Source organism: Homarus americanus, unplaced genomic scaffold, assembly GCF_018991925.1.
Source record: "Homarus americanus isolate GMGI-L3 unplaced genomic scaffold, GMGI_Hamer_2.0 scaffold7626, whole genome shotgun sequence".
NCBI lineage: Eukaryota > Metazoa > Arthropoda > Malacostraca > Decapoda > Nephropidae > Homarus > Homarus americanus.
In genome coordinates this window covers 13,639,043-13,658,545 of record NW_024718273.1, presented here as the reverse complement: position 1 = coordinate 13,658,545, position 19,503 = coordinate 13,639,043, and the positions used below count along the sequence as shown (strand labels likewise).

General features: G+C 37.4%; 1 protein-coding gene across 4 annotated transcripts in view; it reads right to left on the bottom strand.

The window, feature by feature from the left end:
- Positions 1-1,728: 1,728 nt before the first annotated feature.
- The window catches only part of LOC121859422 (histone deacetylase 11-like), a 30,891-nt gene continuing 13,116 nt past the window's right edge, over positions 1,729-19,503 (bottom strand). For all 4 annotated transcript variants that reach the window (XM_042356219.1, XM_042356220.1, XM_042356221.1 and 1 more), the window contains exons 5-9: positions 15,726-15,817; positions 14,495-14,702; positions 13,980-14,146; positions 5,305-5,413; positions 1,729-2,964 (exon numbers count right to left, since the gene is read on the bottom strand). In XM_042356219.1, the coding sequence (XP_042212153.1) occupies positions 2,800-2,964; positions 5,305-5,413; positions 13,980-14,146; positions 14,495-14,702; positions 15,726-15,817 (741 nt within the window). In that variant the 3' untranslated portion in view covers positions 1,729-2,799. The remainder of the gene's footprint in view (positions 2,965-5,304; positions 5,414-13,979; positions 14,147-14,494; positions 14,703-15,725; positions 15,818-19,503) is intronic.

The window sequence follows — 19,503 nt, the reverse complement described above, 5'->3', positions numbered from 1 at the left end:
CCAACCATTAATTAAGCAATGGGGAACTAAGTAACCAATCACCGATCACTTTTACATTCATTCGTAATTTTTACTACATAATATAGTAAACAAATGGCCTTGAGTTGCCAGCTGTCTCCAGCAGTGTTCAAAGAATCTTGAATGAGACTGTACATAATCAAATTACAGTCAACCCTCACTTTACGAGGTTAATGTAACCCACAGGGTACCGCGGAAAGTGAGAAACGCGTAAAGTGAATAACATAACATATGGGATTAAATGAAATAGAGACCAGCTGACCCCCAAACTCCACTTTTTCCAACACAATACCTATGTTCTAGTAAAAATAACATCTTAATTTTATGATGGTACATGCACACAATTAATACTTAAGAGAAATAGAGAAATACAGTCGCCAAGTTAATGTCCATTCAAATAATGGACTCAACTCCCTCCCCCTCTTCTCACACTACACTCGCTGGCTCTTCCCTCTCTGAGAAATTTTGGGGGAAAACCAGGTATAGTAATAAATAATACCTCAAACTAAAGTTAGGATAATATAATTGACATTGCTGGATTCCTTGTAAGACCAGGAATATTTTGAATACAAATGTCATATATTTTGCACAAAAGATAACATATTTACTCAGAGTAAACATTATATCTAAAATTTGTATGTCTAATGCAAAATCTATGATGTTTATATTCAAAATGATCATCAAATTGTAAGAATTCCAGCAATGTAAATTATATTCTGGCCGGGTAATTTGTATGAATTTTATGAGCTAAAACAAATATCTTCAGTTAATAAAAAAAAAAAAAACATTCTTCACGACACTTATCTGTCAATCAAAGTACCCCAACTTGCCTCCCCCCCTCTTCCAACCGCGCGGTCAGTCCCAACCCTCCCCCCCACCCCCCACCAATCCTCCCTTCAAGAGAAAGGTTGGGTGAAAAAACTAGATTTTAACATTTAGTATTAAATAATACCTCAGATTAAAGTTAGGATAATATAATTGACATTGCTGAATTCCTTGTAAAACCAGGAATATTTTGAATATAAATGTCATATATTTTGCACAAAAGATAACATATTTACTCAGAGTAAACATTATATCTAAAATTTGTATGTCTAATGCAAAATATATGATGTTATATTCAAAATGATCATCAAATTTGTAAGAATTCCAGCAATGTAAATTATATTCTGGCCGGGTAATTTGTATGAATTTTATGAGCTAAAACAAATATCTTCAGTTAATAAAAAAAAAAAAATATTCTTCACACCATGGTGCCAGGTGGTCCGTCGCTGGTCCCTCCCTCCCTCCCACCCCCCACCAACCTTCCCTACCAGACTGGGAATACCAGACTGTTTACCTTTTTAGTAATAAATAATAAATCAGACTAAAGTTAGGATAATATAATTGACATTGCGGGATTCCTTGTAAGACCAGGAATATTTTGAATATAAATGTCATATATTTTGCACAAAAGATAACATAATTACTCAGAGTAAACATTATATCTAAAATTTGTATGTCTAATGCAAAATCTATGATGTTTATATTCAAAATGATCATCAAATTGTAAGAATTCCAGCAATGTAAATTATATTCTGGCCGGATAATTTGTATGAATTTTATGAGCTAAATAAAAAAATTATACTTCGCCCGTGTAAAGGGGTACACCCACCGCAGAATGTAAGCATCCTGGGTTCTGGCAGGGCACCGTGTGAGCATCCTGGGTTCTGGCAGGGCACCGTGTAAACGTGGAAACGCGGAATGTGGGACCGCGTAAAGTGAGGGTTGACTGTAATTGTTGTCTTGTAAGGATTACAGCAATGCAAATTATATTTTTCTATGACAACTCAGTGACACTTATAAGGAATCAATATTTAATCCTTTGCATGAAGCATCTCCACCTTCACTTGTAAGCCTACCCACACGCCACCACAAAGCCAACCCGTGCACTACAGCCCTGAGTTTGGTTCTTTGTCAAATGTAAACCCACCATCGCATGGCTCCACGATTATCGGCCAGCATCGTACATGGTACTTATTATTGATGTTTTATTTATTTTTCATATAGTGAGAGGACATCACTAACATTTAGATTGAACTGTGTTATGATGACTGTGAAGTGATATTTTCTGTGTTTTTGTGACTGTAGTGTAAGGTGCATCAACTCTATTGTTTTGAAAATGTAAGCAGTGTCAGCCGCTATCATTGTTTTTGTTATCATCATTTGCTGTGTTTTTGTGAAAAGTGTTTTTGTTATTTTTGTGACTGTGAAGTGAGCAGTATAACTTTAGAAATGTCTGGGAAGGCCAAGGCATCAAAGACAACTGTGTCTCTGAGGTGAAGCTTGACATTGTTAAGCAGCATGAGACTCCACAGAGGCTGTGTGGGAGTCAGAGTGACGGCTCAACTCCACTACAAGAGCCCCCTTAGCCTCGAAGGGGACATGTGTTGTTAAATTGTCTTGTACTGATAGTAGTACTGTAGGAATTGTTTTGTCGGTGATACATGTGTGTTTGGGGACTGGCTGGGAATGTATCCCATTGAACCCCATGTTATATTGCACCCTATCTACGATAATTCACCTAGCAATGGGTTTTCAGGAACGTAACCCCATCGTATCTTGAGGTTTATCTGTATTCATGTTATATTTGCATCTCACAAAGCCATGGACATATACAGTGTACTAATGAAGATAAAAAAAATAATAATAATTGACTCACCATACAAATTCAAGATTGCACTGGAGCCATATGGAAAAAGAAGAGTAAATACTTATATACAGCCACTGCAAATGAGTGCATTAATGGGAGGACATATCAATAAGTGACTTTTTGTTGAGGTTGGCTATTGAATCTGCAATGACAGCTGCTGTTACTCGCTGGTATCCTCCACTTGTTAACATAACAATTGGGATACTTCGCTGCCGTACTTTCTGGAACACAATCTCATCCCTTTCAATAATTCCCTAGAAATAAAAGTGGGGACAAAATTTAAACTGCAGCATTTCTTTTATATGTGTTATAATCAATATATATTTGTCTTTTTCATTCAATAAATATAGTAATATTAAAATACACGCATTAGAAAGATCTTGGTGGTGGTGAGTGTTGTGGTAATGGTGAGTGTTGGTGGTGATGGTGAGTGTTGGTGGTGATGGTGAGTGTTGGTGGTGATGGTGAGTGTTGGTGGTGATGGTAAGTGTTGGTGGTGATGGTCAGTGTTGGTGGTGATGGTAAGTGTTGGTGGTGATGGTGAGTGTTGGTGGTGATGGTGAGTGTTGGTGGTGATGGTGAGTGTTGGTGGTGATGGTAAGTGTTGGTGGTGATGGTAAGTGTTGGTGGTGATGGTAAGTGTTGGTGGTGATGGTGAGTGTGGTGGTGATGGTGGAGTGTTGGTGGTGATGGTGGTGGGAGTGTTGGTGGTGATGGTGAGTGTTGGTGGTGATGGTGAGTGTTGGTGGTGATGGTGAGTGTTGGTGGTGATGGTAAGTGTTGGTGGTGATGGTGAGTGTGGTGGTGATGGTGAGTGTTATGGTGATGGTGAGGTGTTGGTGGTGATGGTGAGTGTTGGTGGTGATGGTGAGTGTTGGTGGTGATGGTGAGTGTTGGTGGTGATGGTGAGTGTTTGTGGTGCTGGTAAGTGTTGGTGGTGATGGTGAGTGTTGGTGGTGATGGTGAGTGTTGGTGGTGATGGTGAGTGTTGGTGGTGATGGTGAGTGTTGGTGGTGATGGTCAGTGTTGGTGGCGATGGTAAGTGTTGGTGGTGATGGTAAATGTTAGTGGTGATGGTGATTGTTAGTGGTGATGGTGAGTGTTGATGGTGAAAAGTGACCCAAGTAGTCACTTTGGACTATGTTGGTATATAACGAACCGAGTCCGTTATTATTCCGGATCCGGATATAACAGACTGCCCCCCCCCCCCTTAATTAATACGTTATATAGGGGGTTTACTCCAGATTTGAAAGGCTGAAGGAACAAAAAACCACACCTATGGGTTGGGTTTATGGGAATAAGAGGGTTGTATATAACTTAACTCCTGACTGAGAGACTTTGTAAGCCATGTAAACATCAAGCAACCCGCTGGATATTTCAAAAGCCTTCTGGTGTGACTGGGTGACGAGTTGTATTGGCCAGGCTGTGGAGTCGAAGACAAAACCTTCGACTCCGACTCCTCAAATTTTTATGCTTCCGACTCCGACTCCTTGGCCTATTTGTAACAACTATTTCTACCATCCTAATTGTAATTTGTATGTTGTAACCTGCATAGGTAAAAAGTAAAACACCGTGGCTATACTGCTACAGCTTTATTAATGATCTGGACGATATTTAAGAACTACAAAAAGATGATAGGCTTGACTTTCAAAGTTTCAATCAAAAGAAAAATAAATTTATTAAGAATTCAAGATATTAACTAGAAAACACCATTTACATGTATATCTAAAAGTTCGATCTCAGCATATGAATTTTGTTTAAGCTCATAATCTGATGTGGATCTAAATGATGATCCTACAATTCCTTTTAAAGTAAAGTTATATATTTATGTACATTAAAGAAATGAATACCTTATTAAGGAAAATGGATAAACCTTACATGATTAAGTTATTAAATTAAATTTGCCTTAATCTCACCAAAAACAGGTTGTAGCTAATTGTTTTGTAGCTGAGAGCCTCTGTGCAGTTTTCAACGAAACAAAATTTGATATAATTCAAAATTTCAAATGGTAAAGAAGAGACTATCGTCCAAAATTATAGTGCTATACTGTGCCTGCTACAATAAATTCATGATAATGCTTATAAAATGGAAATAAATTCTTTTAATAATTTAAGAAAATTAGTGGGATCAGTGGAATCACTGCAATGAATATGCCTGAGTTCATATATTTGTTCTTAGGAACAGAATAGCTTCAGTCGGAGTCGGAGTCTGGACAATTTTACCGACTCCGACTCCGACTCCACAAGCCGAAATTTCCTCCGACTCCTCGACTCCGACTCCACAGCCCTGGTATTGGCAGCAACTTTTTTACTCACTTGAACTATGTGTCCTATCACTAAACTATCATACCCTATCATACTGGAAAGATGTTCTGGGGATTTCAGTGTACTGGATCTAACTGGTAATTCTCCAAAAGGCTATAGACCATTAAAAACCAAAACAGCAACATGATGTAAATGGAGGGGTGAGCAGTTACTGATAATTTATTTAGGTTCAAATGAGGATGGAGTGCTTAATAAATCTCTAGGAATTTGGGTAGACATACAGGCAAAGTTCAGGACTTCAATAATGTAGAATACTATACAGTAACATACCTGTTTGGTAATGGAGAGAAGACCTAAGCAGTCGCCTTCCAATATGTCAGTTCCAGCATTGTAGATCACCACATGAGGACTAAATTCATTAAGGGCTCCCTCAACATGACTGAAAAGTTAATGAAACTATTTAACTTTATTCATCGATAAAATCGACTTGTACAGCATATTTCTTGGACTGTAGGGTATCTATACAGTAATTTGAATTCCTTGGGACTGAAGGTGTTTTGGATTGTTGATACCCATAAATATGTACAGCAAAGTATCCCCAAAATGCTACAAAATACCCTGTATAAGTTAAAGGATATGAATATATAAAATTAATGATATGAATATATACATAAACAGAATAAATATACAGTACGCATATTGTAAGTAGATAGTAGGCAGCTACCAAACACGGAGGTACTACTGCCTGGGAAGATATTGGAAGCATAATGTGTTGTCTAGTGGTAGACCCTGCTGCCATATGGCATCACGAAAATTGTGACCAAGTCCCAGGTTGCTGATCTGACTTTCTGCCTCATTTACACACAATTGCAGGGTCTCAATTGTTTCTCTTACTATTGACAACACAACTTACATATACAGTATTGTTTCTCACTTTTGATGTTTTTTCGTTTATGTAATTATGGTTCTTTATTATTATTATTATTACAGTGGTCCCTCGGTTAAAGAGCACAATCCGTTCTAGAAGGTTGCTCGTTAACCGAAACCATTGTTTCAAAGGGTTTTTGGGTAATTGGTTCAAGCTCACTGAAAATTGCCTAAATTCAACAAAAAAAGGTAGAAAAGTACACTTACTTTGAGGTGTGTATGTAGAAGGCTCCTGGATGATGATAATGCGAATTAGAATGGGAATGGAGGAGAAGGGAGAAGAGAAGGCATTGGGGTGGAAGAGAAGTCACCCCATGGCACCATTTCACCCATAAAATTTTAGTTCTCTTGGTGTAATTCAAGATTATTTTCTTTAAATCAACACTGCACTGCATTATATATTGTCAATATGTAAAATAAATTTCAAAATGACCAATAATTTGCTTGGAAACACAGAAAAAAAGCGTTTAGTTGAAGAGAGTCTCAAGCAAGATGTTACCTCCACTGAAAAGACACAAAGACTAGCGCCTGTATGCTGTGTTGGCAGGTTGGATGGCGTGCCACAAACTAGTGACCCTACCTTCAATTATGTTCAATAATTGTTAAGACTAAAAAATTTAATATTAAACTTTTAAAATGATTAAATAGTATAAACTTCTTGATATTTACTAAAAGGGTAAGGAATTTAAGCCTTAGAACCGATTACTGTATTGGCGGACTAATACTACAGCTGGTGGACCGCCAAATGCAAGCTAAAACATGTGGAGGTCGGCTCGTAAGAAACTCGTTAATCGAGGGATTGCTCGTTAACCGAAGTTAAGAATCTTAAGGAAGGCAACTCGTTAACCGAAATCTCGTTAACCGAGGGACCACTGTATTATTATTATTATTATCATTATTATTTTATTATTTTTTATTATAAATTTTATTTGCTATGAAGTATTATTATTAGTAATTATTATTATTAGTATTATTATTACATTTTCGTCTCCCAGGCCCCGATGTGGGTCAGTGACCTGTGCCCGGGTGGGCTAATACCCGGAAAAAAAAAAGTACGAACGCTAATAAAATAAAGTGAAAAAAATACAGAAATAGAGCACTCCTCTTATGTTCATTCATCTTGAGATCCAGTTGGCCATGATTATGCATATTTATAGAAAATTTACTACATCCTGTATGTACTGTAGTACTGAACAATACAACACTATCGCTTTGTCAATAGATCCATTGTTCGAATCTTTATTTGAAACTTAAAATTACACTAAATGTAACAGCATAGTACAGTATTTTATTATTGGGACCTTGTAACAACAGGATTCATTATCCATGGTTACTAAATCATCTGGGTTGTCTTCAACAATCAAAACAGGATCAGACATTCCATTACTGTACTTTACTTCATTTTGCACCTCCTTTAAGTTTGTTTATAACAGTGATCTTCTGGTTGATAGACAAATATATTTCCTTTTTATGATTTTCCACTCACTGACGATTTTAGAGTATTGCTAGCCATGATAAATAGTGTCGCAATATTTGAGGATAAATAGATCCAAGCAATGGTGGAGAGTTAGCACGCTGAGTGGGGGTAGGGGAAAGAGGGATGTTGGTGGAGTGTGGGATCTCAGCTGAGCTATCTCCTGAGTCCCATGTGTAGTGAAAAGATTGACAAATACTGTACTTCCTTTGTCGTCCAGCAGCCAAATAACATTGCAGTATTTTTTTCTTTTATTTATTGGTTTTATTTTTTATTCCTCACATTTACTGGTACAGTACAGTATATATTATTTTATCTTATTCCTCACATTAAATATATTTTTCTTGAAACATTTTTATATTTTCAGTAATATGAATCATTACAACACAGTAAGTCCCTTAATAAAAATATTATAATTTTCGTACCTTTATTAAAGTTTATTTATAGAGTAATAATATCCTTAGAAATTATCATTAATTAGTGAGCATTATAAAGGCATATCATACCAGTACGTGCCAACAGTTCATAACAGAGATGTAACTAGTCGATCAGTGGCAAGTAAATAAAGTAAGTAAATTATTATATACAGTTGGTCCTCATATTACGCGGTTAATGTAACCCGGAGGGTACCGCGGAAAGTGAGAAACGCGTAAAGTGAATAACATAACATATGGGATTAATTGAAATGGAGTCCGGGCCGATCCCCAAACTCCACTTTTTGACGACACACAACTATGTTGTAGTAAAAATATTATCTTAACTTTATGATGGCATGCACACACAATTAATAATTAAGAGAAATATCAATAATATTAGGTTTTTTAACACTTACATTAGTAGAAAAGATGGCTGGGCACACGGGGATGGGCGGTTGGTTCCGAGGCAGAGGGCAGATTATTGGCCCTCACCTGTATCACTTGTATCAATTGTATCACTATCCACCACAGAGGCTTGCAGGGCCTCTTTGTCAAACCCCCCAAAGTTCATATAAGTCCATATCCTCACTATAATTATCACTATCACTGACTTGGGCCGGCTGTAGTGGGTGGCGGGTGAAGAACTGGTCATGTTTTGATGACTGGGCGACCTTGTGCGCACCATTTTCGCGCCTCTTACACAACATGGCGGATGGCGGGAGGTTTGGATCCAAAAATGGCGCGGCTTGCCAGCCGCTCTCCGCGTAATGGGGTTCACGACCGCGGAATGTGAAAATGTTAGGTTCTGGCAAGGCACCGCGTTAACGGTGAAACGCGGAATGCGGGACCGCGTAATATGAGGACCAACTGTACTGCACACCTCCCATAGGATGTACACACACTACCCATGTTATGGATGGGTTCTGTTCCTGGAGGCTATCTGTAAGCTGGAAGTGACCATTCCACAGGTAATCACTGAACACACATAGAACATATACAGTAATGTTTATATAATTACTATATAGGTATGGGACCATTTATCTGGCATTCTTGCGACCTGGGGGTTGAGAGATATATTTTTTCTCCATAATTCAAAGCACCAGACTTAAAATGTACAAAATGTACAGTAAACCCTCTGTAATTGGCTATGAAGACTCTATTCAGATTACTAGATTTACCCATTGAAATAGCTTTAACAGTACAGTGACCCCTCGTTTAACGAACGCCTCAGTTAACGAACTGCCTTCCATAAGGATCTTCAATTCGGTTAACGAACAAAAATTCGGTTAACGAATTTCTTACGAACCGACCTCAACATGTTTTCGCTTGCACTGACCGGGCAACCAGCTTTAGTATCAGTCCGCCAATACATTAATCGGTTCTAGGGCTTAAATTCCTTACTATTTTAGTAAATATCAAGAAGTTTATACTATTCAATAATTCTAAAAGTTTAATACAGTATTAACTTTTTTTGTCATTTTAACAATTATTGAACATAATTGAAGGTAAAAAAACTAGTTTCTGGTGTGCCATCCAGCCTGTTAACACACCAGACAGGCGTTAGTCTCTCTCTGTTTTCAGTGGAGGTAACATCTTGCTTGAGACTCTCTTCAACTAAATGCTTTTTTTCTGTGTTTCCAAGCAAATTATTGGTCATTTTGAAATATATTTTACATATTGACAATATATAATGCAGTGCAGTGTTGATTTAAAGAAAATAATCTTGAAATACACCAAGAGAACTAAAATTTTATGGATGAAATGGTGCCATGGGGTGACTTCTCTTCCACCCCAATGCCTTTTCTTCTTCCTTCTCCTCCACCCCCATTCTAATTCCCATCATCATCATCATCATCAGGAGCCTTCTACATACACACCTCAAAGTAAGTGAACTTTTCTACCATTTTTGTTGAATTTAGAAAATTTTCGGTGAGCTGGAACCAATTACCCAAAAACCCATTGAAACAATGGTTTCGGTTAACGAACTTTTCGGTTAACAAACGACCTTCTGGAACGGATTGAGTTCGTTAACCGAGGGGTCACTGTACACTGTAACATAAAAAAAAATTGTCGGCATATAAACATCAACAACAAAAACATATCAATTGCATTAAGGAAGGCATAAAAAGAACAAAAATGATACCAGTTAGTGTTCAAACTGCGTCGCAATCGCCTCTGGTGCTCGCCTTGAAAAGCTTCTGTGCCACCGACCATCTGACCTCCACACAGCTTCATGGAGGAAGCCCGTAGATACGTAAAAACTTATACCTTATAATATATATTTATTTTTGCACTTTTTATATGAAAGATTGTGTGTGTGTGTAACTGAGCAAGAAAAAGAAACAAATACCTATGTATATCTACCTGAAATTGTGAGTTAAAAATACCTTATATCTTATGTAAGAATTCAGTTTGTTTGTAATTAAATAAAAAATGAAGAAAATTACGCATACAGTATCTACCCAAAGTTACGGGTAAAAAAAAATAACCACAACATAACATTAGATCTCACAGGAATTACTTGGTAGTAGGCAGCTATCAAACAGGGAGGTACCACAGCCTGAGAAGATATTGGAAGCATAATATGTTGTCTAATGGTAGACCCTGCTGCCATATGCTGATCCGACTTTCTGCTTCATTTACACACAATTGCAGGGTCTCAATTGTTTCTCTTACTTTAACAACACAACATATATATCTTTTCTCAATCTTGATCTGTTTTATTTTTCTATTCTTTTATTGTTCTATGATATCAGTTGACAATATTAAAGTGGGGCCTTCTCAGATGGGTACCATTGGTAGGGAAGGTTGTGGACCCCAACGTCGACCAAACCATCATTAAACTACTGGGGCCTCAACTGACATCACCGCGGTTGCTGGAGGATTGGCTTTTTTCACACTCCATTTTTTCCAACATTTGCGGCCTGAGATCCAATTTTTATTCTGTGGAGCACCATCTATTAACCTCTTCCCCTTGATCTCTTACTACTATCTGAGCTTCAACTGACCAAAGCAGCTTCACCCAAACCTTTTCAAGTCTCCAAGTACAACCTTTATATCTCTTTCTGTTCTAAGGGAAGTGTATGCGCCTACTGCAACAACGTACACCTCTAGCTTGACTCAAGGATCTTGAATCTTCTCTATATGATGTCATTTTTCTTTGTTTCCTATACTGTTTTCCCAACTCTTCTTACCATGAGTCATTGCTATCCACACACCCCAACCCTGAGATCCACTACTTAGGGGATTTCAATGTACATCACAGAGAGTGGCTTGGCTCTGCAAGGAATAACCCAGGTGGATCTGAGGCATTCTCATTTTCGTTACTTAATGATCTAGAACAAATAATTAAACACCCTACACGTGTTCCAGATCAACAAGACCAACTCGCTAACATTCTTGATCTTTGTTTTACCTCTAATCCCTCATATTATTCATACTAAATTTCTGCCCCCTTAGGGCCTTCTGATCACAATTTTATTTCTATTAAATCAAACTGGGCATGACCACCTCCCCCACCCCATTCTAAATGCTAACTATGGCACTATCGGAGGGCACACTGCCAATCTTTGCGAGAATTCTTCTCCAACTTTCCCTGGGATGAATGTTGCTTTTCCACTCGGGACGCCTCGGTATGTGCTGACAGCATTGCTGGAGTTATACTCGGTGGTATGAGTGCATTTACGCCATCTTCTACCAAAACTTTAACTTTACAATCATGGCTTGATTGCTCCTGTTCTCTTGCATGTAGGGAGAGAGCTAGGGCATATCAAGTTATGAAACTATTGTATTTATTTCTCCTGTTACTCATTCCTCTTTTATTATTCTAGGAATAATTGAAAGGTTATTCTTTGTAGGGCCAAGTGGAATTTTATAAAAAGAAAGACGGCTGACCTGACTAACTCTTCTTCTAGTAAATCTTTCTGGCCCTAAGCCAAAAACATTTGTAAAAACTTCTGCAGTCCCTATTTTCTCCTCTTTTCCGACCTGATAACTCTATAACCAACTCTCCTTCTGATAAAGCCAATCTCTTTGGCACCTTACTTTCCTCTAAATCTACCTTAGATGATTCCAGCTCAACCCCTCCTACTCCTGCTCCTCCTACTGAACTTATGCACTTTCCTATAATCTCCAATCAAAGGGTTGCTAGTGTATTATCCAATCTGGATGTGAATAAGGCGCATGGAACAGACGGAATATCCCCCTAATGTACTGAGGGAGTGTGCTGAAGTTCTGGCACCTGTGTAATGTGTATGCTCACCTCTATTGCCTTTGCATAAAAATCCAAACTTTCCTTCTTCTTGGAAGCATTCCTCAGTTCAGCCCATCCCATCCCAAAGAAGGGTGACCATTCTAATCCCTCTAACTATCGCCCTGACTTCATCCCTCTCTAAAATTTTTGAAACTATCTTAAACCCATTTTTCCGTCACCTTGAACGCCTTTCTCTTTTGTCGGCTCACCAGTCTGGCTTTCACCAGGCGAGATCTACTGGTGATCTGATCCCCTACTGCACCCATATTTGATCATCCTCTCTTAGGGATTATGGGGAAACTTTCACCGTGGTCCTCGACATCTCCAAAGCTTTCTAAACTTCCCTCTTATGGTTTCTCTCCTCCACTGTGTTCTCTTTTCTAGCTTCCTTGAGAACTGATCCATGGCATTAGTGGTGTTCCACAGGGGTCACTTTCACCTACTCTCTTCCTCCTTTTTATCAATGAGTTACTTCAAACTATTACTTATTTTATCCTTCCCCTTAACTCTCAAACTAGATCTGTTTCCAGAGCTGATATTGTTTCATCTATCAAAGCGGATTTGTGCAGCATCTCTGAACGGGAAGGTAGAAACTTTTGTTAAATTCAATAGTAATAAAGCTCAGTACTTATTTACCAATTACACTTTCCAAAATAGAAGATCTCCACCAATCAAATTTCAGGGTGTAATCATTTTGCCCAATTCTAAAATAGATATGCTAGGCCTCACCATTTCCTCTAGTATGTCATGGAAGCCACACATCCACAACATTGCTAAAGCTGCCTTCCGAAAGTTGGGAATGCTGTACAGATGCCGTAGCTACTTCACTCCTGAGCAGCTGCTTCAAGTTTATAAAGGATTCACATCTGGGGTGGTTCTTCTCCTGTCCAACTGTTAGACAGGATGGAATCAAAGGCATTTCGTCTTATTAACTCTCCTCCTATAGTCAATAATTTCTCTTCCTATTCTCTTCACTGCAATGTTCAGTGGATTTGGCATCCTGCGTACTGCCGGCAATGCTGTGGGCTCGTAACACTTGTCTTGTCTGTGGTGCCCACCGTTTCTGTGTGGATGTCGGTCACACTAGAATAACCTGTTATAGTACATCCTTCTTTCCTTACACAGCCAAATTGCGGAATGCTCTGCCTTCTGTGCTTTCAACCTCTTACAATCTATCTCACCTCAAAAAGCTGGTTTTGTGGCATCTTCATGGTGTAGATTAACATGGTCTCTTTTTCCCCATTTTTTTTTTTTTTTACTTTTTCGCCCTCCAAATCCCATTGTGGGTCAATAACCTGTGCACGGGTGGGCTATTCCCTGTAAAAAGAAGAAAAAAAAAAAGGACTTATGGGAGAGTACCTTTTTTTCACTATATGTATGAAGGATGGTGTGTGCATGTAACCGAGTAAAAATAGATGAAGAAAATTATGTACAGTATATGTACCCGAAAATACGAGTCGAAAAACAACCATTATGCCTCACAGCTTGGCCCAGTAACCTGGTGGTCACAGTGATGAGTATAACTAGGCAAATGTGAAAAGAAAGTTGTCTGTAAATCTTCAGTTGTGTCAGGTATTACAATACATAATGTTTTAAAATATAGAGCCAGAAAGCAAAAAGGTGCAGATGATTAGAGAGATGGAGTGTTGCCAAGCACTCCTCAACAGCTGATCCTTAACTCACTACCATGCAGTCACACACTTGTGACGAAGTTATGAACAGATCGACTTATGATCAGGGTCCAGGAACGTATCCCTGTCATATGTGGGGGAGTGCTTGTATATAGTAAGCGGTAAATGATAAATAAATAAAAAAGATATTGCTAACAGTGATGCAGGTGGCTAATCTGTGGTAATTATCAGGATACAGTGTTATGGCTGTGGCTAATTTTACTTACAATGACAAAATCAGTTAAAATATAAAAGAGTGAACTTACACATTAACTCTGTCAAGATATTCCTCATCTTCAGTGTATGCAAATAGTTCAATCTTGCGACTAATTGCTCCTTTTGCATATGTGTCATTGGGATATATATATTTATTATACATATCAAGAATGTAAATATCCTTTCGTCCAATGAAGTCCCGTTCATGACCATTACCCTGTTGATACAAAATGGAGATGAAAATAACACAACCATCATATGAAACAGTTATCTACAAGGGTATATCCAGATAAAATGCATAAAAAACTAAATATTACTGAAGAAAATTTAAATTTCCATAAACTTTACTTATAATGCTTTACATAATAATATAATCCATTAAGTATATAAAAAAGAAAATGGCTGAACAAAGACTCAGATTCTGCAACAAAATTAAAAGTAAAAAAAAATCCCATTCAATCAAAATACTTTAATCCCTTTTTCCAAACATAAAATAAAATGACAAAAACTAATCATCTGTGAATTAGGATAAAGTACTGTACAGTACTAATCTTTTATCCATTACCTGATGAGCATCCAGATCAAGAATCATGACTCTTTCCACATGAGGGTAGTGGTTGAGAATGAAGTGCACAGTGAGGGTGATATCAGCATATGCACAAAATCCACCACCCTTATTTCCCCAGCAGTGGTGAAATCCGCCTCCAACATTGATTGACCAACCTCGCTCAATAGCCAGTTTCCCAGCCAAGACACTTCCTCCAACCTGATATCTGTAAAATTGTACCAAGTCAATAAAAGAGCATTACAGTATTTGATTTATATTTCATTCAGGTACTAGTTCATTAAGCTATGAACTGAAACAAAAACAAGCACATAAAGGTGGACAAAATAAAGGACTACAGTACGGTAATCCTGATATCTCCTTCCGTACTGAAGCTCATTACCAGGAGGTTCTTGTACGTAATAGTGTTGGCCTTATATGACAGTGAGGCCAATTGTTTTATATTTTTAGATAATTTCATTGTGAAGTCCTCCGTCACATCCCTTTCCTATGAACTGAGAAGATCAGGTGTACAGAATGCTCCAAGATGCCCTAAAAATCGAGACATAAGGCATCTAAAACACTGTTACAGGGCAGTGAAAGGTAAAAAAAAGTTTTGAGCATTAGAAGAAAGCAATCCCTGTCAGTTTAAATAAAACCACTTTACAGTAGTGTTAGTAATTGAGGCTAATCAAGGGGTATGGAGGTTCAAAATACACTCGAGTATAAGGAATCTGACAAAAAATTTCCTGCAATACAGGCACACCCCAACTTACAAAAGGGTAACATTCCTAAAAAAAAACTCTTGTAAATTGGTCTTTCGTAAATCGATGCATTTTCCCATTGATTCCCATTATGTAATTGGTGATACATTCTCGACAAAAAAAAATCCAAAGCTCAACCCCTGGCTATTAATTATTGCCTTATAAGCCTTAAGGTAGTGTCAGGAAGGACTGTCTGATTCAGAGATTGGTTTTTGGGATTGGTTAGCAAAAAAAGACATGTTTACTTAGTATCATTCACATACACACACACACATACCTGGGGCCTGATCCTGGGTTTCAATCTCCTTGGACTGTGGACTGTAACTAGAGTCACTCAAGTTTTGCTTGGGCAATAAACACTCTTAATATTTATAGTATACTATTTCATTCTCAACTTTAATCACACTTTATAATGATCTGCATTTATACTTTATGTGTGCAGTACAACTAATAACATCAAAATAATCTGATTATCAAGTCAAACTAACCTGAATGGTTTCAGTACTCTCTTTTGCAGCACTATATTGGGTACAAGTGCTACCGGAGCAACCTCAATGATCTTTGCCACATTGATGCTCCACTGTAAAGTGAAAATTGTATTTCAGTTGTGTTGCTCTTGAAGTCATACAGTATTGACATGTTTTCACATGTATGACTTGTGTAAAAAATATTTTGTAAAATATAACAATTAATTGATACTGTAATAGAATTTTCAGTACATCATACACCACCTAAGCAAAGAGGAACTGGTTAATTTCACAATTATAAATCACTGGTAAAATAGAAGATAATATCCAGGTACTGTACTTTAACTAAAAATTAAGAAAACGACTATTGACAAGAAGTACTACAGGGTACTGTACTCAAGTATAGTGCCAGTTATTGCTCAGTTAACACAATAGACATATTCATAAAAAAATTGTGCAAAGTGCAATAAATAATCCCACAAGAATACATGTAAAAGTTAAGGGTTGCTTGTCTGAAAGAGATTATGTGCAACAACTATTACTATATTATATGCTTAGTTCAGTACAGTATACCTGTAGTATTTGTATGCATAAAGTAAACAAAATAAAAACTACCACTGCAAATACTGTACACTCAAAGCTCAAAAGCCAAAAATTCAAAATACTCTAATACTCAAGATTCCACCCAGTTTCTGGTGTAAAAGAGGGGGCAGGAAAAGAGGTAAAATCACAAATATATGAAAACTCCTGTTACCGCAAGCAGCAATGAGTAGGATGACACATAAACAAACATTATGTTAGGCTGTAAGTCATGTCATGTTTATTGGGTGTGCCTGCCCGTATACAGTGTGTAGAGTGTTGAAGATGAGAGACCTAGAGGAGGTGAGGTGTTGGGTGGTAGTAAGGGAGCTTGTGTGTGTAGGTGTTGGGTGGTAGTACCAGGTGTTGGGTGGTAGTAAGGGAGCTTGTGTGTGTATAACCACCCGACTCAGCAGCCCTCACCCATCGAGAGAGGGTTGGGGAGGCGGCATGGTGTATCACTAGCTATTCAGACCACAGAGACAACACCTAACCTGGTTTCTCTTGAGACTTTCAACACGTAAGTTTAACTGGTACTTATTGTGTACACAGGTAGACTGTGTCCATTGCTTCGTTTATCATTGTGACGACATAAAATAAAGAAATTTAAGTACTCATTATAGGTGTTAAGACTAGACTGATTACATAGCTATGATTGTTTTGTAAATATATATTGGATTAGACATTTATGTGATTGCCTATGTATGTTTTATGTGAAATACTAAAAGGAATTGCATCCAACAGGTTTGACCAAATTATAATGTTTGAGTCCAACGTCACAAGTTTCACTAAATCCTCTAACCGCCTGATTGGCGGTTACAACTCCAGTTATCACAAGGGATACTTTCCTAAAAGTCATTGAGAATAACTAATTTGTGAATATTGGACCAATTTTCCATGTAAGAATTACTGTAAATAGGGGGGATGTGTTCCCGGCTAATGTATTTTTTTTATATACAGTACATGTACACACCTCATTATCCAAGGCTATTAGGGACCGAGTTTGCATGTACAGTAGTATGCTGTAGTACCAGTACCGGTAAATGTGAGGAATAAATAAAAATTACAATAATAAATAAAATACTGTAGTATAAAAGAAAAATATTGCATTGCCAATTGGCAATGATTACACTACATGCATGAGATTGGAGCGGCAATGATCTCCAACACTATTCCCTCCTCCCACAATTTGTGGGTTAACTACCACACATGTAAGAAATGTTTACTCCTTTATGTTTTTTGACTTTATGGTAATCAAATTTTTTATTTTCTTTTACTCATTATGTATGAACAATACTGTGTGTTTGTAACAGTGTCAAAAAAAATTAAGAAAATTACATATATGTACAGTACTTGAAATTACAAGTTCAAAAATAACAATAACGCAGTTCACAGCTTGACCCAATAGATGGAAGTCGAATTCCTACTCTCCTCTGCCTCTCCTACAATCTGTACACTTACTCTCGTGGAAGAAAGAAATCTTTATTCTTTTTATGTTTTTGACCTATGATAATCATTTCTTTTATCTTAATTATTTGTTTAACATTCTGAATGAACAATTGTGTGTGCATGTAACAGTAAAAAAATTAACAAATATATATACTGTATATCTACTTGAAATTATGAGTGAAAAATATCAATAACAAAGCTTCACCTGGTAGGAGGAGAGTTAGGGAGGGATGTAGCTACAGGGACAAACTAATAAGGTGACCTGCCAAGTCCAGGCACACACACACATTAATATCATATATATATACACACCTATGCTCTTCATGTTTTTTGTTTTATTGCCACATATTTTTTGATATACAGGTACACTATATAATGCAAAAAACCCAAAAACAGTGTGAGTCGTGCATAAGTGTGTGTGTGTGTGTGTGTGTGTGTGTGTGTGTGTGTGTGTGTGTGTGTGTGTGTGACATTTGTAAATGAGTGTAAACATATACTACAGGGTAAACTAACGTTTACCATTGCTATACTGTATGAAGAATTCTAGACTGTTCGGCGTACCTTTTCAAGCCGCAGTTTGAAAGAACAGGTACAGGCGTGGGGTGAGCATCTCCCGCGCATGAATTTTCCTGAGCATGTCCCACTGAACTTCATTATTTTCTAAACAGTGTGGATCCTCATGGACGGAAAAAAAAAAAAAAACGCTCATGTGAAGTGAGCCTTACATCGGAATATGAGAGCTGCTGCTAGCCTGCCCGGTTTGAAATATTATTGTAGGGTACAGTAATTTTTTATTTGTTTATAAGCAAGGTATGCTTTGTAAATGTCAAATAGGGATGTTAAAATATCAATTGCGGATGAGCGGGGTAGCGAATAACGAGATATTCCTGTAATGGAAAAGGGGTACAAAGATCGTAAATATTAATTTGGGATATAAATTCAAGTCATTGCTTGCAAATGTTGACTTTTGAAATGCCAAATTTGCACTTGAACAATTTATATTTAAACACCAAAACTTTATTATGATGATCTAGAAAAGAAATTGGAATAATTGTAAACTAGGGCTGAAGGACCAACATACTGTAGATAAGAAATAACAAATGCAGTTAAGAACTTGTCACATGGTCAGCCTTAGGTTATTTTGTACTTTGTTTACATAAATCACATGTGGCACAGCTTGGTCCACACTCTGTTTACATCAATCATGGTTTTCTGACCACTCATCTCATTATTTCAAACCTTTAATTAGAGGGCAACGTGTCTGGAAAAAGGCCACTGAGTGGCACTGCTAGGAAAAGTGCCCCCTTCCCCCACCCCCTCTCCCACACACACACACACAAAAAATACATAAATAAATAAAAAATAATGCAATAACATTGTATTTGAAGTTAGATGTTAAACTAAGGTCTCTTACAAAGCCACCTTCAAGTTTTTTAGAATAAGCCAGCCAGAGAAATCTTTCCAACCACACCAACTGAAACTTCAACTGTCTCTTGGGGTCCACTGGGATTACCAGTACTTGTGTAAGTGTAATTGTATAATAAGCATCTATCATTCCATCTCATGCTTAGCCAATTCATCACATGTTTTTACATTTTATTACATACAGTATTATTATATAGCTATTACAATTATATACAGTATAATATAATAACGCTACACAAAATTTGGTGGAGAAGAAGAAAATCACTAACTCAGTATATTAAGTGGAATTCAGCAGAAGGTTCCAGGCTTTCAGTATGTTCAGTAGAATTCAGCAGGGAGTTGCAGG